This window comes from Rhododendron vialii, chromosome 5a (assembly GCF_030253575.1).
Source record: "Rhododendron vialii isolate Sample 1 chromosome 5a, ASM3025357v1".
Classification (NCBI taxonomy): Eukaryota; Viridiplantae; Streptophyta; class Magnoliopsida; order Ericales; family Ericaceae; genus Rhododendron; species Rhododendron vialii.
In genome coordinates, this window is record NC_080561.1 from 4142057 (window position 1) to 4168812 (window position 26756).

The 26756-nt window shown below is 36.6% G+C and overlaps 1 protein-coding gene across 2 annotated transcripts; it reads left to right on the top strand.

The window, feature by feature from the left end:
* The first annotated feature begins 13339 nt into the window (after nt 1-13339).
* Nucleotides 13340-22038, top strand: LOC131325924 (NAC domain-containing protein 75). 2 transcript variants are annotated; one of them, XM_058358414.1, is made up of 7 exons: nt 13340-13491; nt 13682-14008; nt 14277-14457; nt 14952-15499; nt 16724-17035; nt 19059-19172; nt 21015-22038. In XM_058358414.1, the coding sequence occupies exons 2-7, from the start codon at nt 13877-13879 to the stop codon at nt 21102-21104; spliced, it is 1377 nt and encodes a 458-aa protein (XP_058214397.1). In that variant the 5' UTR covers nt 13340-13491; nt 13682-13876; the 3' UTR covers nt 21105-22038. The 2 variants fall into 2 exon arrangements, with proteins under 2 accessions (XP_058214397.1, XP_058214398.1); XM_058358415.1 differs by having other exon boundaries at nt 19062-19172.
* Nucleotides 22039-26756: the final 4718 nt, after the last annotated feature.

Below are 26756 nucleotides of genomic sequence, written 5' to 3' on the forward strand. Positions count from 1 at the left end.
ATTCCATGGAATCGAGCTGTTAATTTTATATGAATTTCTTTCCTTTGTATGGATTTCTATGAATTATTTTTTGTAAAGAAGAATTTGGATTTGGAATGAATGAAGAAGGGAGGCATTTTTACAAGGGCAAACTTAAAAAATATAAGTTGTAACCAAACTTAACACTTTTATAAATCATATTAAAAAAAAATGAAATTGATGATAAAACACTTAAAAAAGTGAATTTTTAATTTTGTAATTTATTAAATTAATTAATTCATCGTTAAAATAAATTATTAAGCTTAATTGTCCAAAAAGTAATTAAATTTATTGGGTTTTGCAATTATATAATTAATGTAATGAAACTAATTATTGGATGGTACAAGGGCAAAAGGTTGTTTCACAGCTTTTCACGCTATCCTCCCTTTCTTATCCTTCCATTTTACTAGTAGTATTTTACATCTAAACCAAGTACTATTTTATCATTCTTTTCTATTATTCCATCCAAATCGACTACAATATTTTTTTACCCCCTTCATAAAAGTCATATCAATGTGGGCCCACCTTTCATAAATAAAATCCCCAACTATCTTATTTCCCGCCATAAATAATTTTTTCCAAACTCATTCTGCATGCAATCGAGCTGTTAATGGTTAGGATAATGGTTCCATATATTTCAACAAAACCAATCGACTGATGCACCCATATGCAGCAATAGAGGATAATTGAGAGAGGTGTGGTTGGATGTGTCCCTAACATTTCCCTTCACAATACTCCATTGAACATGTGATCAAAATGCGTACCATTATCGGTCTGAACGGTACAACTTAATGAAGGACTTTAAAACAAATTATAAAAAAATGGTAATGCGTTTTCATTCTCACCACTTACACACCTATCTCGTGTGCCCCAAACGCTATCTCCTTTCAAAAAGTGAGATCAAGTTATCAACCGGTGATGCCAATCTCCACCGTTATTTTCTTACAAATCGAATGGCTATCCACCTCAATCCGGATACTTCTCCACTATTGTTCCAAATTCAAAACCCAACCACTATATAAAGAGAGCGACTACCCGTAGCCCTCAAGCTTCTCTCTCCTCCACTAGTAAAACCCCCTCTCCCCACAAATCCCTATTCTACCCACCCGTGGGGCTAGCCCAGTGGGTAGAACTTGAGCCTACGTTAGGGAGCTTTCGAGTTCGACTCTCGCTGTTGGGCTATAAAATAAAGTCTGGACTACTTTCTTGGACCCGAATCTCATAATTTTACATAATCTATTCCTTGCTTTTTACGTAATTTTGTGACCACGTTTTAATGTATCACATCACCCATATTCACAAGAGTCTCCTTCCATATACACTGTTGGTCCTTTGTTTCACATCACCCATATCAAACAAAGGCATGTTGCCACTCAACGTCCAACAGGATTTCTCAGTGCCATTCTCGTTAATTTTATTCGATCTTTTTGTGTCATACAATATTTTCCTTTATTGATGAGTCTCATTTGTTTCGTCGCTTCGCTTCACTTCCTCCTTTGCGTTTCGGTGATTAGATATGAATTCGATGGGCATATTTCAAATCAACATTGTCTATTTCTTAGCATTGTTTTATCTTTGAACTTCTTATGATTGAACATGAACCAAATGAACCCCAATTCTATTCATTGTTTGTACCTTTTTGAAAGCAATAATCTCTAATGGTGTCCTACATTCCACATTAAAGGTACTGTTCACTCGATCCTTTATGCTCTGATGATAATTGTCCTTGGTTTTCACATTGCAAAGTGGAAACTCTCACCCTGTGATCATCCTATCCAACCCTTGAGAACTGATTATTGTTTCTAGATCATATTTATGCCTTCATATGGCGATGGCGACTAATCTTGGATGTTTGGTTTGGAATGCGTGAAGCTGACATAGTTTCAAGAAGAATATCTAAATTAGTCCCTGGACTCTCTACAATTTTTGTCTTCAGTTTCTTTTGAACTCTAGAAATGTTGATTCTGTTACTTTATGCAGTATTCTTTGGAACTCAATTTGGAAACTTTGATTCAATTGCTCCATCTGGTTCTCCTTGAACCTTCGTCGAACTTTATTTCATTTACTTTTCATGGATCCTAATAATAGAGTTTCAGAACATTTTTTATTTGGGATCTCCTTATATATACGGATTTGTATTTACCACCAAAGTTCCAAAATTCCATCCATGTAATCAAGTTTCGAGAAACTTATCAATGTTCGATCTAAGTAACACCTTTGTGTGTTTGAATATGGGTCCTCCTGAATATTTGTGAATTAGTTCTTCGCTAGGTCTGACAAATACTTTGAGTGTCTGAATAAGCAATTGATGGGACTTCGAAAGAACAGTAAAAGGTTGAGTTATTACTGAGAGTGCCATGGAATGTTGGAGTTTTCCTCTCATCTGGGCACCCTCAAAAGTTTCTAGGATTTCTTAGAAAAGTGGTGCTCCATTAGGGAGCTTTTGAGTTTGACTCTCGCTGTTGGGCCTCCATTAGAGAGCTTTCGAGTTTGACTTTTGCCAATAGCGAGAGATTTGTGGAGGCTCTTATTTAGGGTTGTTTGTGGTGGCTTTCCCCTTCCCTACTGATAATTAATCTACTAACTATATACGGGCACAACACGACACGACACGACACGATTAAAAACGGCATGGCACGACCAAGTAAACCGTAAACGGGTCGGCATGGCACGAAACGATTGAAAAACGGCACGACATGATCAAGTAAACGGGCTGGCACGGCACAACACGATTGAAAAATGGCACGGCACAACATGACACAATTTAAGTAAATGGGCCGGCACGGCATGAAGCTAAATGGACCGGCCCGTTTGATACCTCTAAACCTTTGGGCCGATTAGGTGTGTGGTTCATCATCGTGCCCCATTCATTGTGCCGGTTGACAATGGTACATGGTACAAAAACCTCCACAATTTTCTCATTGTTAAGTTAATCCTGCATACTTGTGTTGGCCTCACTGCAGGCCGATTAGGCGTGTGGTTAATCATCGTGCCCCATTCATTGTGCCGGTTGACAATGGTACAATCACAAAACACAATTGCATAACTCGATATTTGAAGGGCGAAATAGATTAACTTTCGTATTAACATCAAATTCCATTTGACTCACTCGGCATATGATGCAGACCGTGCCACCCTTCATTTGGGCCAGACCATGGATATAAAAACCTCCGGGACGTGCTTCGTGTACCCGACTACCAGTAAGGCAGCAACGACCCACACCTATAAATAAATCGAACTATAAGAAAATGCATCATCGAAATTTTTCCAGAGAAATAGCAGTAACCAGGCACAGTGATTCACTTGTGTTTATAAAATGAAAATTGCTAATAAGTACTTGTTTTTTAAGGGGGAAAAGCAAAACACACCCTGAAAGACATACTCTAGACGAATTGAATATCAATTTGCAACATTCGCAACAACAAACACAATGATATCGGGGACACTATAGCTAACCAATAAGTGGTGGTACAAAACAGAATCTAGCCAAACGTTTAAATTCTCTCTCCATTTGGCACAATCCGTCTCCTTGTATGATTCTCATTTCTCATCTACCTCTTGACAATTATGCGCCAAATGATCATGTTCAGGCAAAGATAAGAAACGATCGACAAAATTGCATTTGGGAGGTCCAAAAGAAAAGGAGAACAAACGAATATGGAGGAAAACCATTGGACAACTCCACTAATTAATAATAGCAAATGCTTAGAAAGAATTAACGAACAGGTGAATATAAGGTCACCGACCTTGTTACTTTACTTTTTGAACCAAATCTTAGCTAGCTTTGTCAATGGCATCTTTCAAGTAATATATATATGGATGGAAAACTGATCAAATTTGCCAGTCCAGAGAGAGAGAGATACAAAGATGTCCGTGGAAAAACCATTCCAGATCGACTCTTTCGTCATTATCGTAGACGTCGTGTCTGCTAAAATCATGTCGAATACATTTTATTTCTAGTGTTCAACACTACAAAAGAGAGAGTAGAGGCAACTACATTTGCCATTTGTCAGTTCAAATCCAGATTCTCAAAAAAAGTTGCCATATGCTTCCAGTTTCTCTATCTTTTGTGTTTTTTTTTTTTAAACACTAACACTCAGATTTGATTTTTATTTTCTCCAATGTGCATGCATCTCTGTGCGCGCGCGCTTGTGTGGAGCTCAGGCTGTTTTCATTTCAATTTACTTTTAGACGTTATCGTCTTGGCTTCGACATGAAGGCCTCGGAAGCTTGTGTGCAGTCAGGATGGTGAACACCAGTGGCAGTGAGTGAATATTTCATCTGCTTATTTCTTTTCCACCCATCCTCTTCCCCCCCGGTTTCCATGTTTTCTCTTTCGCCTGGGTAGAATGCAATATCTCATATATGGACCTAATCTGCACGATTGTTAGTTTTGCGCAATTCAGCTTTGGTCCCTGAAGGACTGAATGCCTTCCTCTGCTGCCTTGAACTATTTTCTTCATATTGAGTCAATTTTCTCTGGTGATGATGAAGTTACAATAGAGACAGTCTTAGCCTTCTCCCTCGATGAGTTTGCTTCTGAAGCAGACTATTATAGCAAAAGCATGGGTAAAAACCGCGATCTTTTTGAATTTTTTTAGTAGTGGGTGCATGCTTGACTTGGAATCAATGGCACTCTGAAGAAAATGGTGATGAATTTTTCACCGTTCAGTAGCCTGAAGAAGAGGATAGAGTGAACAAAACGCACGGGTGAGAATTAGATGGACCTAACATAAAATTTTCCGAGCTATGGAGTATGCCGTAGCGTTGGCCTTAAAGGTTGATTCCCACCCCTTCAGAGCCAATGACTTGGTGCGTAGGGCTCGCGGCAACCTCCCAGGATTTAACTATGTAGCCTTCTCCTCCTAACTCGCACCAGTTGGAAGAGGATTGAACAACTCTTTTTGATGGTTCCTCTTTTTATTTAGAAAAAAAGACAACTTTGAAACCCAACCGAATAAAAAACAGAGAGTTTTCTTCCTTGGAGCAAAACTGACAGTATTTTTTCCAGAGAGAGAATGTGGGCAATTGGTCTCCAACCCATATTAAATGGGCTACGAGTTTAATGACAGCCCAAGCCCAAGAACCAATTAGCCCCCAACAATTGGTCTATTGATTTACAAGTCCAAAATTTTTAGGAAAAATGACGGCCAAGGACGTGTTTGATAATTAATACCCTCCAAGGACATTTTCAGTATTAACAAATGTTCTCAAATGTTCTCAACATGTCCTTGGCGGGTATTAATTATCAAAACACATCCTGGGCCGTCATTTTCCCAAATTTTTAGGGAAAATGACGGCCCAAGACGTGTTTTGATAATTAATATCGGCAAAGGACATTTTTCAGTATTAACAAATATTTTCAGCATGTTATTGGCGGGTATTAATTATCAAAACACGTCATTGGCCGTCATTTTCCCAAATTTTTAATGCCCAAGTAAAAGTAGAGCTAATTAAAGAGGGACAAAACACTTGCGTTATTATACCTTAGGACCGGATGTTATTGATTTGATTTTCTTGATAATGCCAAAATTGATTTTGTTAGTGTCAAAACTTCAGTGCATAAAAGGCTTGTACCATGTCCAGTGTACAAGTCTTTTATGAACTGAAGTTTTGGCACTAACAAAAACAGTTTTGGCATTATCACTATCATTCTTTAATGTTTTCTGAAAATTCAGTTCTTTATTGGAAAAAAAATCAATGATATACGATTTTCGAAAACAGACAATCAAAGAAGTTTTCCAAAAAAGTGTTATGCCAAAACTGATTTGTATGCAAATTGCAACCAACCAGATGACAACTTAGAATGATGGAAATATACGTTTGAACACGAAACTAGCACGCAATTTAGTCCAAATGCAGCAACCGCGGCATCTGAGTTGTTAAATCAGAGGTTTTACGAAACTGGGGCCACTATGCAAAGCAATGCCCACAAAAGTCCACAAAAGACAAAATAGTGAGCTCGTTGGCCCTCATAAGTGACGATCTTGCTCGCGCTAATATTGAGTCAATTTTCTCTAGTGATGATGAAGTTACAACAGAGACAGTCTTAGCCTTCTCCCTTGATGAGTTTGCTTCTGAAGCAGACTATTATAACAAAAGCACGGGTAAAAACCGCGATCTTACCCAAGTCACATGACTAACATGAAATTTTAGTGCGTGGGTGCATGCTTGACTTGGAATCAATGGCACTCTGAAGAAAATGGTGATGAATTTTTCGCCGGCCAATAGCCTGAGGAAGAGGATGGAGTGAACAAAACGCATGGGTGAGAATTAGATGGACCTAACATGAAATTTTACTTGTTAGCATACTTGGGGGTCTTACCCAACTCACATGACTAAAAACCTAGTACATCATACTCTTAAAACTTCTTAGCTACTACCTACCTTCCCACTTGAAAGATTTCATTTCAACTTGGCTAAACAAATCAATCTCTCTCTCTCTCTCTCTAAGAAGATCGAAGAATAGGGGTACACTCTTACTCAAAGAGTACTATATTGCACCCAACAGGGCTTTAGAAAGGCTAACTATACACTCCGAGAGTATTTATTTATTCATAATTGGATGTCCGGTCCATTTTATGCGCTCCTCGACTAATTTCAAAATCTTAAAGTTACCAACCGAACAAACTTCTAGTGAATGGTAAGAGTCGCACTTGCAAGATTAACGGAATTACTCATATGCGGCCGGACTCAAATACTCTATAAGAGTATATATAGCACTTGAAATGCAATTCCTTTGGAACGCTGCGATGGAAACACGCTCGAAATCTGCAAAAGTGCCACACGAATATGCTAACACTGATGAAGTTCTACTTGATGCGAAAAAAGATTTTAAAAAATCCGTAAACGAAGTCTTAACAATATTGAAGAAGATTGAATAGAAAAGTTGTTATCATAACAAATTTTTTTTATAACTCAAGTGTCTCGGCCGGTTTATGAGCATCTTGACTAATCTTGGGTGACCATCTCCACCGCTCACTTGCTGGGTCCCAAATAAAACCAAAGCAAAACTCAATATGGATTGGCCCAAATTGAACCTGGGGATCCAGGTGACATCGTAGATGTTGGCTCCATTCGGACCGTTCATGCTAGGCCATGGACGGTTTAGATTTCACCTCGGCTCGACGACTGAGATCTATTCAACCGAGATAAAATCTGAGTCGTCCATTACGGAGCATGGACGGTCCGAGTGAGGCCAACACCCAGGCTGTTCCCAATTGAACAATAGGGTTCCCCATTTTCCCTTAACCTGCCCCTAGATCCTAGGTCATGACCACTATGCAAACCACTTGTGTTTAGTTGTTACGAGAAGATTACAAAGAGAAATGCTTTTTGAAGTGAAATTCTTGGGATAATCTTGACATATTACAAGTGAGGTCACTGGTCACATGGGGCATAAAACATGTGGACTGATGCCCATATTTGGAAAGGACAGAGCAAATTTTGGAGGCCTCATGAAATTCTTGTCCTTAAATGCTTTTAAGCTTTGGTGAGTATTTGATTGAGTGCTATGGTAAATTTCCAGGGGCCTTCTAAAGTCTAATCAATGTTTTCATGTGTGAAAAAACAGTTAGAGGTGTTCCTTTAAGGACACATCTTTGACAATATTACATCAGGAAATGCTGGCAATCCAATCCCCTCTTTTGACATTTCTTAGTACTCCATCCGTTTCACATTGAGAGTCTCACTTTCTCTTTCTTGCCATTTTTCAAATAAAAAAATCAACTACTTATGTGTATAATTTTTTGAATTTTTTTGCACCGTATTAAAGATCTCGAATTAGTACTTTAATTTGGTGTGAAAAAATTCAAAAAATTATACACAGAATTAGTTGATTTTTTGATTTGAAAAATGACATGACTTTTCGTGATGGATTCTCAATATAGAACGGAGGGAGCAGTTTTTATAAAACAGTACCATAAGTATTTCTGTTGATATTCATTACTTTTGTTGTTGTTGTTGTTGTTCTAATTAAACATAGTGGGAGAGGAAATTATTTTGGATCTTTGATTGATCAATTGAAGAAAAACAAAAAGGAAAAAAGAGAGCAAAAATGAGAGAGTACAAACATTCATCTTTCATACCAAACTAAATTGAGCCTAAAGTCTTAGCCAACTGTGGGCATGCAGCTGAAGTAGTCGTTTCATTCTGAACTTTATATAAAGTTTTTTTTGATCGGCAAAAATAATTTCATTCATCACGAGGATATCGGGATACAAAATGAGATCAGTACAATACAGTAAGAAAAGAAAAACAGAAAGGTTTTTCAGTTGCTATTAAGGTATGTTATATCAAGAAAAATGGAAGGGGACATGATTTTTTTGGAAAATGATATTGGCACTCCAAAAATTGATGCATGCACTCCAAAATCAATGTAATTCCAAAGTCATTTTCTTTTGTTTTTAGAGTGCCTGCATCAATTTTTGGAGTGCCAATATCATTTCTTTTTTTTTTGCTAGAAGTTAAACTTCGAAGGATATCAAGAAAAATGCAAGGGGATATGAATTTTTTTTTTAAAGCAAAAAGGATTTTATTAATCTTTGAATGGGACATGAAATTACGAAGGTATTCTTCTTCTTTATTTTTTCAGAAATTTCTCATACAGATTAATCCTCCAAAAATACACGATGACGATTAACGAGCACAAAAATCACAAGAACATTGTAAAGATGTGTGGGCTCCACCAATGGATTAATTGGTCAAGAGTCAATTAATTTGGACAGTCCTACTCTCAACTCAATTTGATTCTCATATATATATTCCTATGGACAAAAAGGAGAAATCTGATCAAAAGGGATGTCCACAACTTGAATGGTTTTCTACCAATTTGATTGTTAATTTCAAAGAGATGATCCTTCCCTAGATCTATATTCTCTCTAGAAAGGGATTAAGCCCAGGTTGGACTAAATGATTTTTTTTTTTGAGTTTAGTTTTTTCCTGAATTTTTTTGTTAAATATGCAGCTTTTAAATTCGTCTTGATGAGAGAAATTAAAAAGTAAAAATAAGTATCAAAATATTAATAAAAACTGATGAAATACAAAAATAATTAAAATCGACGTTTTTTAGATTTTTAAAAATTTAAAGTTTCATCTATCATTCATTTTCTTTTCAGATTCCGTTTCAGATTACTCCGAATTAAGATGAACTCGAAAAGTCAAACATTTTGACCATTTTAAAAAAAAGTTATCTTACAACAAAAATACGATCATTGTCTAAAATGAACTGGGGATGGTGCTGTGCAGTAGTGTGTACAGTACCGTCTTGCGCACCTTCGAGCCGTCAGATCGTGCATCCGACTGCTCGGATATCATCTCTGTAATGAACAGCTCTCGACCATTGGTTGTTGAGATGAGATCTGAGTCATTGAATGCACGATCCGATGGCTCGGAGGTACGCAACACAGTGTTGTGCACCGCACTGCACAACACCAATCCGAAGTCCCTAAAAACTCATTTAGTTTCCAAACTTCTCCCTACATATACCGATTACCGAAGCTCCTCATTGGAATAAGACAATGACAGTGATTTTCACACTCCAAATTTTTACCTTCAGCACTTTAAAAGTGGAGTGCGAAAAACTTTTCTCTTCCGTGCCTTACTTTTCTCTTCAATTGCACTATTGCATATAGGGATTATTGATTTTCTGCACTCCACTTTTAGAGCGCAGATGATAAATTTCGAAGTGCGAAAATCAATTTTCAAAAGATAATTATGTCAAGCAAAACCTTTTTGGCAAAAAAGATGGGGGAAAATATCAGACACATGAGTAATCATGGCAATGTTAATGTAACAAACATGATTTATGGGTACGTACCCTTACTTCATCATTCATTCTTGACCATTCAAAAAAGAATGCTACAAACGTGAATGCTTAACCATCATCTGATGTGGTTACTTTTGCGGTAAGATCTCAAGTTGGCCCCCCCCAAGTGGTGGGGTCCTTGGATACATGCTCAGTACATATATACTATATGATTGTATTATACTCCTGAAGAAAATACACTCAAGGACGTACCATTACCATAGGAGAAACTATAATGACCATATACCTTAATGCCATATATATATATTGAGAATGCTACCCATACAAGTACATATTTGAGTGTGTGCAGTATATGCACCATTCAAAAACAAAATTATGGAGATTTAGGGTTTGTTTGATTAGCGAGAAAAATAAAATGGAAATGAAAATGATAGAAAGTGAAGTGAAAGAAAAGAAAATTTATTTATTTTCTCACATCCGTTTGATTAGAATGGAGGTTTTGCAAGAAAATAGTAAAGAAAATAAGATATCCTTGTTTGGAGGAAATAAAATTTCCGAAATTAGAATAGAAAAGGTGGAGGGAAGAGGACAAAAATTAATAGGAGTAAGTGTTGTAGATTTTCTTGAGAAAATAAAAAATTTCCCCTGCACATTTTGTAATAAAAAGTAAAGCAAGCTATCATGTTTTAGAGGGTTATACAGAAAAGTTCATTTTCTATGATTTTCTATGATATTCTTGTTAAGTGAACACAAAAAAAGTATATATATTTTTCTCTTTTTTGCATTTTCTGCCATTATCTTGCTAATTAAACGGACTCATATCGTTGAAAATAAATTCATAACGTCAATCTTGAATTCGTAATTTTGTATGATACCATTTCCATATATATAAAGAGATGATATCAATCTATCGACGCTGAAAAATCTGTATTTAAATTCATGAATTTTTGTACAAATCATATGAATTTTTGTTCAAATATTACGAATTTATATGCAAAAATCATGAATTTAAAGTGATTCAAACAGTTGCATATCGTACATAAATATATAAACCCAAATAGGATGTATATTGTAACACGTCCCTATACACACATATATACTAGCGACACGTGCACACGTGATGCGTGTGCATGTATGTGGAAAAAGACCCGTGGCCCTTTCGCAACCGCATATTGGAATTGCATCTTTTCAGAGCCCAAAGAATGAGGAAACTAGAGTAGTTTGCGAGTGGGTGGTTACAAAAATCATGTGTTTATATTTATGTCCTTATATTAAGTGAAGGTATGTTAAAAAATGCGAGCCAGTCTCAAAAAATTGTTAACATCATCAAGGGGTGTTCTTCATAATGGTAATAGTCTAATAGATATATTCTATGATAGTTAACTTTAGGGTATGAGAGAAACTTATTCAAAGCTCAATTGTGAATAGATTCTTTACAGCAGCAATTAATCGCGATCGTTCAAAAGTGTTCTTGACAGTCCGAATCCAGAATACTTTTGGACGATCGTGATTAATTGTTGCTGTAAAGAAGCTATTCATGATTAAGCCGTGAATAAGTTTCTCTCATGCTCTAAAGTTAACTAAAGGAAATAGTGTTTGCTTTTTGTACTTTCATTCTCTATCTAGTTTTGATTTTAAAAACGATTGTGGTAGTATTTAAATTTTAGGAGTCAGAATGATGAAAAAACAAAAGAATAAAAAACCCTAAATTTCGCAATTTGTTAAATTATTTGTCCCAATTTCCACCTTTAGATGAACTAATTTATTTCGGGTGCTTCTTCTTGAAGTCTTGTCCATTTTTATATTACACTCATAGTATATTGAAAAAAGATTTATTTACAGGGGGTGGTGGTGGTCCATCAAGTACACCACTGTTCATTTGCCTTGCATACCAAGCAACCTTCTTTTTCTCTCTCTCTCTCTCTCCTGCAACATTCATGGCAATCATGATCAGCACTCTACCATAAAACCATGTGAGTTCTTATCATCTTTTTGTCTTCCGTTTTGCTTGTTAGTAATTTTCAACAAATCCTTTTCTCTCTGTAAGCATGAAAAACCCAAAAATATAGTTGAAACAGTGCTTATTTCAGCTTATCAAACTAGAGAATTTCTAGATTTCGTATATTATACTCAAAGCGAATTTAGTACTGCCACGTAGGCCGTGGAATTTGTAGTTTTTGTCTGGACAAGATTTTCTCATCTATCAACTTTATTGAGATATTGATATGATCACCTTTTTACTATGCCAAAAAAAATAAAAAAACGAAATATAGTTGTGGGTACGTATAAATTAATATGCGTATATATACACACACGTATATATATGCCCAATATATCACTAGATTCAATATGAATAAATTAAGTACAGAGATTAAAAGAACCCGAGACAAGAAAGCATCACGACAAGAAGCGAGCATCCCAATAAAATGGCACTCTCATGAATGTGTGGGTGTCGAGCAGTCGATGCTGTCGTTCTTCTTGGCAATCGATGGCTCAAATCTTGACTGAGTAATAAACAATTCAGATCTGTATGTGCTCAGATTCAATCCGAACTGTTCGTGCCCAGATGAATGACTAAATGCCGCTCGACACTTGCTTTTGAGACGGAGGGTGCTCGGCAGCATCCCCTGGTCTCATGAATGTGTGTGTACATATAAATATATGTATACACATACGTATGTATATATACATGTATATGAGTTGATTCAGTATGAATAAATTAAGTAGAAAATACAGATGGGGTTGATGTGCTTTTGAGTATGTATGTTTGCCTTTGCTAACAGCTGTGAAGGCCGTTCCTTAGCTTTTGCTTTAGTGCTAGTCAAGAGAACTCGAAAACAAAGGTGCTGGGGAGAAAAGGATGAATAAAATAACCTTGGTTCCTATACTTTAGTGAGATTTCACTTTGGTCCCCTCTGTTTTATCTGACATATATGATCCATATGAATCTTCACATTTCATTTCGGCCTTAATTAAGACCCTTAGGAATTTTCGGCTAATAATTCAAACAAAAAGAAGACAAAAGAAACCAAAGGTACTGAAGTGGATCAGTTATTAAAATATCGATACAATTGGTGTAATTAACTCTTATTGTCCTAATTTGGTTATCTATTAAAATATCGACAAAGTTGTAAAGCAGTCTAAAAAAATTCTCAAAGTTGGTCGATCAGGTTAAGTCGTACATGTTTTTCAAGAATATATTCAGGGTTCACATTGATGTAATTCAAGTTACCAAGACCGACATCACATTTTCCTTAAACAATAGGGACCGGTCTTGTAATTTTGCCACGACAAAAACTAATTGTGTTTGTCTCTCTCTCTCTCTCTAAACGGCGTACAAGACATGAACGGCTTAAATTAGCAAAGGGTTAAAGGTAAGGGGTTGTATATAGACAGAGAGGGGGGTGTATGTATAATATGTATACTGTATGAGGCCTGGAGGCATCTTTTCCTTTATATCTCACTAACTTGCTTCAGTTAAAGTAGAAGAGGGAATTCTGGTGTGTTTTTTTCCCAAATGGTTAACAGGTTTTATAACTCAATCCCCTCTCTACCCTTTTGACAGTTTCTTTCTTTCTTTCTTTTCCTCTCTTCTTATTCCACCCCCCTCTCCTCTCTCCTCTTCTTCTTCTTCTTCTTCTTCTCCTCTCTCTCTCTCTCTCCCCTCCTCTTCTTCTCTCTCCACGCTCAAGATTTCTCCACTCTTGGTAATCTACTCCTTTCTGGGTTCTGCTCGATTTCTTGTCTTAGATTGAATTCCCTTACTCATATTCTTCTACATCTGTAATCTTTTCTCTCTATTTGATTAGTTTTTCATGATGTTATGTTCATCCTACAAAATACCCATGAACTAAAATTGGTGAATTTCATCTTTTTCTGTGTTGATAATTTGAACAGAAAATCAGGTTGATCTATCTCAGTTTGACGAAGGTTGAAGAAGGTTAGTGCATCATATCAGAATTCCCACGGTAGAGACTGGCCAGAGCTGAATTGGGGGCATGTATATATAAGAAGAGGAGGGATTGTTTGGCTAGTAGTATTTTTTATTTTTATTTTTTCATGGAAGATACTTGATTGAGTTGATAGTGAAGAATGAATAAGAGTAGTGGTACTCAGTTGGGTTCAATCAGTAGCTCTGATCTAATTGATGCAAAGCTTGAGGAGCATCAGCTTTGTGGATCCAAACACTGCCCTAGTTGTGGCCACAAGCTCGACGGAAAGCCGGTATGTACAAATATTCCCCCCTCATAATATTCCTATCATTCTCATCTTTCAAAAAAAAAAAAAAAAGATTTTGGATTAATAAGAATCCTATACAAGACAAGAATTATGCTCTTTTTTGGGGGTTTAGTTTTGTGAATTGTTAGTGATCTTGTTTTCATGTATTCATTTTTAAATAAAATAAAACCAAAATATGAATTTGAAGATATATATCGTTTTTTAATAATTCTTTTGATTTTGGAATTGAGTGATATTTTTTTCTTTTTTGCAGGATTGGGTAGGTCTACCAGCAGGAGTGAAATTTGATCCAACAGACCAAGAATTGATAGAACATCTTGAAGCAAAGGTGGAGTCTAAAGAGTACTCTAAATCTCACCCTTTGATTGATGAATTCATCCCCACCATTGAAGGTGAAGATGGGATTTGCTATACTCATCCTGAAAAACTCCCAGGTCACAAACTACTACTCTCTCTCTCTCTCTCTCAACTTCTCTCGAAACTACTAATTGGAGTAACCGTAAATTGGCCCGGACAGCCTGACTTACGAAAAAAATTATCAATTTTCAAATAATACATCGCAATAATGTTGTATATTCTTTTGAAATAATTCTTGTTATCCATGTCAAGATTGTCGTTTACGAAAAAATATTTATGCAGAATGATATGACAACGATCTTTTTCCATTGAACCGCATTAATACGAGCGTCTTTCTCTCTCCCCCTAGATGTATGCTTCTATCAAATCTTCAACCATTCAATGTGTTAGGTTTTACTGTGCAGTAGTACTCTCTTCAAGTTTCAAAAATTTAGCTGTAATGTCACGGCTTTCTAGGGTTTGTTATGACTTCTCAAGAATCCTTTTGTCTCAAAATTTGTTACACCTAAGTCAACCTACCATTGATTTTAACAAAACTTGCAGTCAAATCTTTTTTTTTCCCTTCCTTCAGGAGTCACAAGAGATGGCTTGAGCAAGCATTTCTTCCACAGGCCGTCCAAGGCCTACACAACCGGAACGAGGAAGAGGAGGAAAATCCAGACCGAATGCGACTTACAAGGCGGTGAAACGCGGTGGCACAAGACCGGGAAAACAAGGCCGGTGATGGCGAACGGGAAGCAAAAAGGGTGCAAGAAAATCCTGGTACTATACACGAACTTCGGGAAGAACAGAAAACCCGAGAAGACGAATTGGGTAATGCACCAGTACCACTTGGGGCAGCACGAGGAGGAGAGGGAAGGAGAGCTCGTGGTGTCGAAGATATTCTACCAGACCCAGCCGCGGCAGTGCAACTGGTCGGAGAGGAGCAGCACCGGCGGAGCCGCGGCGGACGGCAGTGGGAGTTGCTCTTCTTCAAAGGAAGTGATGGCTCAGAGGTCTGAGGAAATGTCTGGTGGGGGAGTTGGTGGTGGAATGTCAAGTTATTGTGCTGCTATGGATATTGGACAATTGAAAGCTGACCAATTTGGTTTCGCCCCATTTAGGAAAAGCTTTGATGAGGTATGCATTACTACTATTATTATTTTTTTTTGGTGCATCTGAAATTCATAAATCGATTACGAAAAAAAAGTTTTGAAACTGATTATTTATGTGCTTCTTCATTCAATCAAATGTCAGGAAACAGATTTACAAAATTAATTTTCGTATTCAAGAAGTGTGACGGTACTGGGTTTTTTTTTTTTTTTTGGTTTTTGAAATTATAAGAAAATGGACGTGTATTTTTTTTATTTTGAAGTTGAATGAACGAATATGCGAGATTTATTTTTTGGATAATGTTAGACGAAGAAAATTTTGTCTAGATTTTTACTACAGAATCATGTGGCCCTTAGTATTCTTTCCTTTCAAACCAAAACAAGTACCATTGTGACTTATCACTTTAACATGCCACTTGCTACATTTTTCGGATAATCGTCTAATTTCAAGAAAAGAAAAACAATTGAATGAGATTTTTTTTTTTGGCAAATTATTTATATGCTAAAAATAACTCCATTTTCTATGGAAAACTACACAAAACTATACCTAAATTATGTGAAAATCACTTCATTTTCTATTATATATGCTAGCCGAATGTTTGATATTCTTTTTCCTTTGTCTTCTTTTCTTTTTGTTGTTCCATTTTTTATGGTGGGTTGTTAAACCAAAACAGAAAAACAGCTCAAGGGTTGCTTTTTCTCACACTTCTTGCTTGCACAAACAGCATGAAAACAAATTGGAAACTCCCTTGACAATAACTGTCATCTTACACGTAAACAGTACCCCTCCCCTATTAGCCTTTTTCTTTTACAACGTACCGGGCGTCCTGACCAGTTTAGACGTACCTCGACTCATTCCGAGATCCTAAACACAATGACCGAACAATAAGAGTCACACCTTCGATCTGGGAGGAGTAAGGCCCTAGCTTGTTGCTAAGCTCTCACTCAACCAACCTGAGGATTTTAGTAGCCATTACTAACGGTCGAACTTGCGAGCTTAGAGGAGTAAACTCGTTACTTATTGCTATACTCTCACTCGACCAAGCCTTCGGGTTTTATCAGTCATTGCTCAGGAAAAGAGAATATAAGGAAAACTAAAGCAATGTGCTAATTGAAAGAGAACAAACAAAGATAAAGAGGAAAAGGAAAAAGATAGAGAGATAAAGAGAAACATGAAAATGGACTTATAGCTATATAGCTATATATAGCAAAACTGTATTTATCAATGGGGTGTGGAATTTTTGTTTTTCAGGTTGGAGTGGGTGAGGCTTCAACTCTGAGGGAGGCAGCACAAGGCACGTGCGAGGAGCGTGACATCCAGGAGCAGCAGATGCCTCCTCATCACGTGACCACCCATGAGCATCACCAACAACAACAATATCACCATAATAATCCACATCATCACAGCATTGCCACGGCGGCGTTCCACGTCAGCAGGCCCTCCCACCCAATCTCCGCCATAATGTCTCCACCCAATCCTTTGGTCCATCACACCTCCATTATTCTTGATCATGAGGATGCCTTCCATGTCTCCAGATTAATGCTCCAAAATGATAATTTCCAGGTAATTAACCAAACAACCCCCAGCTATATGATTAACTCCTATTATAAGGTGCATGGTATCTTATGCTGTGTGTCACTTTTACTTTATTATGTTGGTAACAACCGTCTGACTAGAAAGCGTAAGCTATTAGAGGGAAGGGTATTTTATCATACATCTTCAGCATGCCATCTTCCGTGTACTCAAATTCTCTTTCATAAGCGAAGTAAACACGTTTGAATACATGATCTATTGCGTACTTTGAGGCACAAACAAGCCGCCAATGGTGCATGCAATACGCGTAATCTAAGAATAACCTGAAAGCCATTTTTTTAAAGTTGCTACAGTACTGTAAAAGTGTCCTCGGTTGGTAATATTTCTCCAATGGCTCAAGAGAGATTTAGAAGAAAAGCCATTTTGTGGACTAGCGTATAATTTGAGCCAAATTCGGCACAAGATTTGGAAAGCGATAGAATTCGGCGTTGGATTTGGCTTAGGTTTGGAGACATGCAGTTTTCTGAAACATTGTGCCAAATTATGGTTTTGGCAAGGGGATGACTTAGGGTTGTAGATGCTATATATAGGTTAGAGCAAGTCTACCCATGAGCTATTTAGGATGCGAAAGTCATCATAACTTGACATTTTGAAACCTGCATATTGAAAACTGAGATAGGTTCAATTCATTTGCGTCCATTTAAATTATGCCAAATGACACCAAACATGTTTAGCATCATTGCATTTTTTGTGACAGTCCAAACCTATATAGGGGATTGGAATCTATGACCAGCCAGTGAGTCAAAACAGCCTAGCTAGGTAAGCCGGCCTAACACATGTTCCTAAGCCGGCCTAACACATGTTCCTAAAAAAAAATTCAAACATTTTCCATGAAATATTCAAGTTAAAATGTAAGAGCTGAATAATCGAACGTTAGAAATTGGCTATCACACTTTTTAACATTGTAGCAATCCGATAAATGTAGTGTTGTAAGATATCAATGTATATACTCTTTTCTCTTATGATCATGCAACGAAAAATACATTCTTGGTATAGAGAGAAACTTATTCACGGAGGCTCCTTGAACAATCTATTCACGAAGTAGTAGAATTATAGTCATGGTTGAGATTCGTTTTTCAATGTTGACAGGTAAAAAATAATTTTTATTTACCGGTCAAAACTGGTTTCCAATCTGGACCGTCCAAAAACACTTTGGACGCGCACGATTGGACTCTGTAACTCTCAGTTCACGGAGCCCTCCATAAAAAAGATTTTCTGCTTGATATTCTACTTACGAAAAAATGGTTCTCACCTTTGTACTATAATTAGGAATATTTTATTGTGTTGCACCCACAAATTAACTTGGCCAAGCCATGGAATTGGCTAGTCCTGGAGTTGGTCCTTCATACTGCAGCTCATCAAGCCAAGAGTTTAATAGCACATCAACCCTTTAATTAATCACTCATTAATTCTATATTATGAAGTTGAGGTCCCATTGTAGTAGGATTAATGCAGAGATGCCACCCTATTACCAAAATATTCCCACCAAACGAGGGGTTGGTTCAGTGGTTAGAAATTTGGATTTCGTTGAATAAGGCTAAGCAAAGGTTCAATTCTCATAGCCGTGGGGTTATATATGCTTGTACAGTAATTAATACCGCCCACACGTGATGAGATTTCAACTTCGGTCCTGACATGGGTGCGGTAGGATCCTGTCTCTATGATGTGACAGGGCAATATTGTCCGACAAAAGAGACGGGGTACCACACCTGCACTTCCATTTCCATTTTGTTGCACTTCCATTTTGTTGAGCGAAGTATAATATTCTCAGACACTTTTTCTACAAAACTTGTGGGTCATGCATGCATGCTTGGGTTTCCATATTTCAGTGTCACCCGAATAGCAAACAAGCAATTACATGCTCACTTTTTCCCAGACAATACATGATCATACACATGATTACAACATTTTCTTGTTCTTCAAACTAATTATTATACAAAGAAAACCTATTAATTATACATATATAATTATATATCTTTCGGCTGAAACACAGCAGCAACAACAGCAGCAGCAGCAGCAACATCATCATAAAATGGGAGGGAGGTCTGCATCTGGATTGGAGGAACTCATCATGGGCTGCACATCATCCACTTCTGATATCAAAGAAGTAAGTATTTATATCACCATTTTTTACTCTGAAATTTATGAACCCTTAATTATATCATACTACTAGTAATATTTAAGAAAGGTGACGAGAGAGATGATAAAAAAGGACATAAAGAAAATCTATCTTCTTTAATTATTACTTGTCTGATATTAATTTGAAGAGGAAAACTAGAACCTTTTCTTTTAATTTCTCTTTTCTGTTTTTATGTTTTGGCGATGCTGATTTCCATAGATGATATAGAAAATACGGTGAAACAACGTCGATAGGTTTTTACTTATTCCCAAACATCGTTTGGTACCTTGAAAATGTTACAATACACATGCCATGTTAGACTTTGTCCAATATGCACTCCTTGAATTGTAAAAAAACTCATAACATTTCCACATGAAATCACAATATAATTAGTATCATCACTTTTTATAAAAAAATATTATTATCATTTGCACGTATGTTCCTAATATCAACCTTGATCAATTCATACCATTTGTGTTTTATGCTAATTGGTATGAATTTGTATATTTATGTCATGAACTTCTATGCAAAAATATTGTTAATTTAAGGCAATTCAAGTAGGTGCACACCGCACAGACCTAAATAGCGACACCTATTTTGGCACTTCCCTTGTTACCCTTTGGACAACGCAATCACTACTAGAGGACTTCTAATAAAATGAAAAACTTTTTAACGAAAATATATACTTGCATATTTTATCTTTCTTGTATATAAAAAATAGCAAGTAACCTTGGGAAATTTTTTTTTTACTATGATATTGGTTTCTATTTTCCTTTTTCGCGTAATTATATCATGTAAAGGCATGAGCAGGACATTCTTTTTTTTTTTTTGAAGTTTGAACAGATAAAGAAGTTCAAAAACTGAAGCTAGCCAGGGGAAACTTTTTCAAAGGCGGTCTGTGAAATTAGGATTTGCTTCTAGCAAGAACAGAGAATCCCCAGCAATAAGTACAAAAGAACATGGATAACTAGCTATATGAAGAAAAGGTGAAGAAAAAAATAAAGGAAGACAGTGACCCCAAACCTTTTCACATGTTTGGCATCCTAAGTCATAAATAGAATGTAAAATAAACTAAAGAGAACCTTTCTTTTCGATAGCATGCCAAATCTTGAAATGCATACCATAATTTACATGATCGCAATGATTAAAAACTCGGGTTAGTACTTTAGAAGCACAAGTCTCTAGTTCAACACTTTTTTTTTTATAGGCAACAAAATTTTATTAGAAACTCGACAAAGGGTACTAGTTCAACACTTCATTACTAAGAGAAAAATTATTTGAGGCACCCTTGCCGCAAGTAAAAACTTACGCGAAATGGTTGTGCAAGTCTGGTTTATGATACGGCCACGCAACCTAGCTAACTGGTTCCGAATCAAATTAAAAAACCCTTTGAAAGCCGAGGTGTAACTTGCTGGAGGTTCACTTACACAAAATGAATGTGGTTCATAAATTCGAGTTTGTAACACTTTAATATGGTTACATTTCAAGACTAGCTAGTATTCACTTCAGTTATGTTCTTTTTATTTAAAATCCCATTTCTTCAATTGTGCTTTATATATTCTGATAATATAGCTTTTATAAAAACAGTAACCCTAGCTTTTAAAATCCCTTCTCTTTTTTTTTTTTTCCCCCCTTCGGGTCTTAGATGGCATATGATTGTTCGGGAGCTTATGTGCCATTCTAGTTAAAATGTTTGCTTCAAATTATGATGCCGAGTATCCTTGTTTAATCTTTTTAATGCCGAGTATCCTTGTTTCCTTTAGTCTTTTTAATGCCAAGTATCCTTGTTTCCTTTAGTCTTTTTAATTCACATGCCTGGTGATATTGCAGGAGTCATCAATCACAAACCCACAGGAAGCAGAATGGTTGAAGTACTCCAACTTCTGGCCCGACCCTGACAATCCGGATCATCATGGGTAGAAGCACCCAAAAGGAAAAAAATAGTACTACTCCAAGAAAGAAAAAAAAAAAAAATCAAAACCCTATAGAGACAACATCATTATCTTACTCATCATTACTACTTGAAGCCCCTTCCTCAAGTTCTTTTTCAGCAGGAGGCCAAGACTCATCAATGGTTTGCCCTCCTTTTCTCGAAGATTACTCGGCGGTCCCTTACCACCACGTCAGCTTTGATCTCAATCTGTTCAAGCAAAAAAACGCGGCACTGCTGTACCATATTGTTGGGATTCTCTCCTCGAGAGTGATGAAGATATGAAAAAATGAATCTCACATTTTCATACAGTGGAATCCCAACAAAATGGGACATACATTGTCGCGTTTTCTTTATGTGGTCAATTACGAGTGGTTCAGAACCAAAACTGACGTGGTGGTTTGAGATCCGCATAAAACTAGTCCTTTTTTCTCCCTTTCTTGTTGGGGGCTGGCCGGCTAAGGTCTGGTGGATCAACTGAACACAACAGCCATGTTGGAAAAGCAAAGAAAGAGAAGGAGAAGGAGAAGGAGAAGTATATCAAAAGAGAAAAAGAAAGAGAAGAAGCAAAACAAAAGAAAAGGAAAAGACGAGCCCCAAGAAAAAGGCTGCTCCCCTCTGTCATAATAGAAGTGGAACCCAAGACCCAAAAGCAAAAAATCCACATCTTTCATGAAAATCATCACCAGAATGATTACAGTCTCATCTCTCCCTCTCTCTTTATGGCTATTCTCATTATATTTGTTTATTTTTAGCTGATTGGTTTTTCTCTTTCTTTTTTTTTGTTTTGTAATTGTTTGTACAAGAATCCACCACTTGGGGTTTGTGCAAATTCCATGCAGAAGATACATATATACTTTGTTAATCGAATGTATGTTGTGCATAGCCACTTTTTCGAATTCGAATATGTATTTCGGGATCCAATGATTTCCCCTTTACATAGAAATGAATATCGTTTTTTCAGGAATTATTCTCCGGTTGTACTCGCGAAATATGTTGGATAATATATATATCTAGTTAGCTTGTTAAATTCTTTAATTGATGGTATATTACTTGTGCTCATATGCATCTCTATCCATGGATTGATAGATCCATTAATTGGTGATGTGACTTGATTTTGATATTCTTAATGTAGAATAATTCTACTTACGTTAGTAGCTTAATGGATAAGATTGTGTAATGATAATGACTTTACTTACTTGCTTTAACATATGATGCATCAATAATTGTGTATTAATTTAGAGTGTTGTTAAATTAAAAGTTTTATCGTATTGGGTTCCAAGTAAAGAAACCATAGTATCTACCTAGTAGTTGTGATTGATTTAATTTGTCATATGTCCATATTCTGTAGTGGATTTGATTCAGCTTCACTTGAATCGATGATATTCCCTTCAATAAGTACACATTCTTTTTTCGATCTGCAAAAGAAGAATATGTGTTTTTTTTGTCACATGATATACACCAGCGAGGGTTAGCGGGGTATTAGTATGTTAGTCAATGGAGGATTCTAAGCTATCTATAACCCTGAACCCCAAAGCTGCTTCCCGTGAGACTCGAAGTCAGATCACCACTGAGTAGAGAAATGAGACAACCAACTTGACAGTAATAGGTAGAAAAAGTGGGAGTTACAAAAAAAAAAGAAAAGAGGAAGATTATTAAGAAAATACACATTCTTGTTCGATGATATTCCCTTTAGTAAATACACATTCTTAAGGATGGAGATTATCAAGAAATTATTAGATCATCTAGCCTCTTGTTAGTTAACTAAAGAGGAATTGCAATAAGTTTAGGTGAAAGCTTTTTATAGCAAATGGAGAATTTGCTTTTTCAAAAGAAATCTCACTTTATATTTGGTTAGTGAAAGCAAGAAATACCTTGTTTTCATTCGCAACCAATTAAGATGATGATCTTGACCTCCTAAACCTTTTTATTTCAGAAACACTATGAATCCAAATGTTCGTATAAAAAATACATATATACGCTAAATTTATACCTTGGAGATGCTCATCTCCCGTTATAATTACTAACAACAACTTCTAACGTCCTATCGTCTAACAAAAAAAACATCGTTACCGGTTAAGACATCACAATAGGATGACAAATGGGCCGTTGGCATGTGGATTGGACGTACTCTTAATTTGTTAGAACAAGTGTGAATGTTATATCCCATATCGGCAAAACAGAAAACGAACATAATTTTGAATGGCTTACATCTTACATGCTTAAGCTTTTTTTTTTTTTTTCTCGGAAAAGTCTAAACATTTTATAAAACTCAAAAGGGGTACATCGAAAAAAAAAACAACCAAAGATAGAACTTGGTTGAGCCCAAATTTACAAAGATTTCCAACCGACAGTTGGATGTACTCCTAAAAACTATGTTACAAGTAATGTGGTGCAGATTAGGCTTTACGCATGCAATCAATACAGAGTGCGAAACTCGCAACACTTCCAAAGGTAGTTAGATTTTTCGCGGAGCTTCATATGATACGATCATATCAATGGCTTGATACTTGTCGCGAAAGTGATTGTTGCTGGTACAGAGGAAAGAAGCAAGTTGTGGTTTGGCTAAAATCTCTTTTTGGAAATTTGGAATCTTCCATATGTTATAGTAACAGACTTCACATCATAAAGCAACCCTATTAGTTATTTTTTCTGTTACCTTGTGACTTGTGATCAGAGCTCTTTATTGCTTTATTCTATTCCGTGTCCAAGCTTTCAGAGAGAGAGAGAGAGAGAGAGAGAGAGAGGTAGGTCTGTGCTTTTTATGGGACGTGCATGGAGTGAAGGTTGGAGGTGAGGCACCTTCATCGTTGTTTCTGCAATGGAATGAAGACAGAATAAAGAAAGAGAGGACAAGAATAATCTTTTACTGTAGTCATTAAAATGACCGATGTCTCCTGACCCATCGGATATCATAAATATTAATTACTCCAGCATGAATCAAGTGTCCGAACTAACTTACGAGCTCCTTGACTAATTATTGGAGGATAATCCTACCATCCAACTGGCAAAGTCCTGTTTAACCGGAGCAAGTCTCATCTCTATTATAAAACAGAAGGATGTGGGGACAAATTGTTGGAACGATTTAGATTCATTTGATCCAAAGGCTGTGGTGCATCCTCCCACTTCTCGGTTAAGTGCCAATAGTTTTTTCCTAAATCACACAACTGTCATCCCCTTTCAATCGGGATGCATAGTGCTATAGGTACGAACTAGCACTAGTGTGTATATATATATGAATCAACACCACAAGAGTTCATAGCACCAATGAGGTAGAACCGTAGGAGTACTTAAAATAGAGCAAATTACCAAGTCTGAGATAGAGTTAGCTCATTGAATATTGTGGAGCGTATTGAGAATGCTAAAAGGAAAACTCGAGTGTCTGTCAAGAGATTTCACTTCTACTCATATGCTTTTATACATTTTTTTTTACTCCCTCCGTCCTTTATTTAAAGTCCAGTATTTCATTTTGGGCTGTCCCTTAATAAGTGTCCATTTTGTAAAATTAGTAGGTAAAAAATTGGTGCATTGTCTATTTTGTCCCTAAAAGTAGATTCCATTTTGAAAAGTTAGTGAGTAAAAATGTAATGATGATGGGTAAGTAGGGAAAGTGAAAGAAAAAATTGATGTGAAAGGTATAATGATGATGTCTTTTTAATAAGTTGGAGTTACGAAGCAGGACACTTAAAAAGGGACAGAGGGAGTATAACGTTAACAAACTTTAATTTCATGATGCACTTTTTACACATTAATCAAAACTATTGAACACCCTGTGGACAAAACACCAAAAGTGCAACAGCCCATATACCCAAGAACAAAGCCCGAAAAACACCAAATGGGTACATCATCCTAACTCAGATGTCCAGGATAGCTACCAACGCCAACATCGACTAATCTTGTAAACTCAATTCCACCGCTTACTTGCAGAGAACCCAATTAATTAACGTTAGAGCAAATCTTCATATGGCCCCTAAAGAAGCTTTGAGTGAGGGCAAGAGGGTAATTCCATATACCAACTCACCTAGGCAATTGTTAACTAGGGAGAAGCATAATGAACTCTTTAAACACATATACACAGAACACCTAAACTCCCGATGTAGGAGCTAACCCAACAGACGCAGACCCAGAAGCCTCACCAACCCCAAAGCAGCTAATAGCATCCAAGATGTTTCAAACATGAAATCTTAGGAGGGAACAAACCCATAAATTTTATGTCTCGATCACCATGCCAACCCTTGAGATTACGTTATTCAGTTTTTTAACATATTTGTGATACATACGTATCATAATATTCATCTGATGATGTATTAATTTTGTATAGGAATCACTAAAAGTAGGATATACCCAAATAATTAGAATAATTCTTGTTGTCCGACCAATTCTATCATAATGCTTTCCATCAACACCTGCCTTCTTTGTCATTACCTCTCTGTATTTTATTTTCCATCATTTTCAAAACACATATCTCTTGTTAATTAATGCATTAAATTTTGTCTTTTCTTTTTATGTGTCTAACAAGTTTCCCATTTCGTTTTTGGGGTCGGTAGATGTGGTTAGAAACCCAATAGAGCAAGAAATAGCTAGACGGAGACACCTAAATAATTCGATGACAATGAGAAAAAGCACCAATTTTTTTTTTTAATCTCAATATCCGGGCTACTAGATTGACTAATTTTGAGAATCAATCCTGGCCCTGGCCACCACTAGTAAAGGGCCAAATTAAAACCGGACAAAGCCTCATATGTTCTGGTCCTAGCAGGAATAACATGCAGGCCGATCAAAGAATGATTATTGTTTCGCCAAACCCGGGTAATGAAATTAAAAAGCACCCAATTGGTCTTTCATCAACTTTGAGTATATGATTTCCCTCCACCAATTTTTGCACTGCTTAATTACTTGAATAATCACGGTTGGTTATTTGTTCGACAATTATGAGTATGGAAATAGTAAAGGCAAGTATGTGGTAGTATCTTTCTGAGTAGTATGTTAAATAATTATGAAAAAAAACCCAGTGATGTGTGGTATGTGTATTTAGGAACCGGAGCCCCGAAATCTAGACCATTGACAGTGGAGATGAATATGTCAGATCATGCACTCCTGACCTTGTGTAGTGCACCCTTACACTACAGGGACACCAAGTCCGGTTGTGTATTTAATTAATTGAAGTAGATTCGGATCATTTCATAATTAGGTGATGGAAAATCCTAGCACCGAGTGTGAACACATAAAATAAAGAAAAAAAGAAAGGGAAATAATATGAAGGGTATATTGATTGGTTGGTGAAATGTAGGGGATTGAGGTTGGAAAGTGGGGTTGCATGTCTCTTTCCACATGCAAATTGAGAAAAGAAATGTCATGTCTTGTTCAACCTACAAAAGGTGATATTCAATTCTTTCCCTACTTTATACAAGATTTTGGAGAGAGAGAGAGAGAGAGAGAGAGAGAGAGAGAGAGAGAGAGAGAGAATACTATGAACAGAGATTAATTAGATGCGTAGATTCGGTCACGTAAAGAAGTTGCAGGCAGCTGGGGGTGGAATTCATCGTGTTAGTGCAATTGGGAATATCACAACATGGCCTTTTAATTCCCCAAGCTTTTTAGGATTCTCCAACAATGGAATTGGAGAGGAACCAACCTCCTTA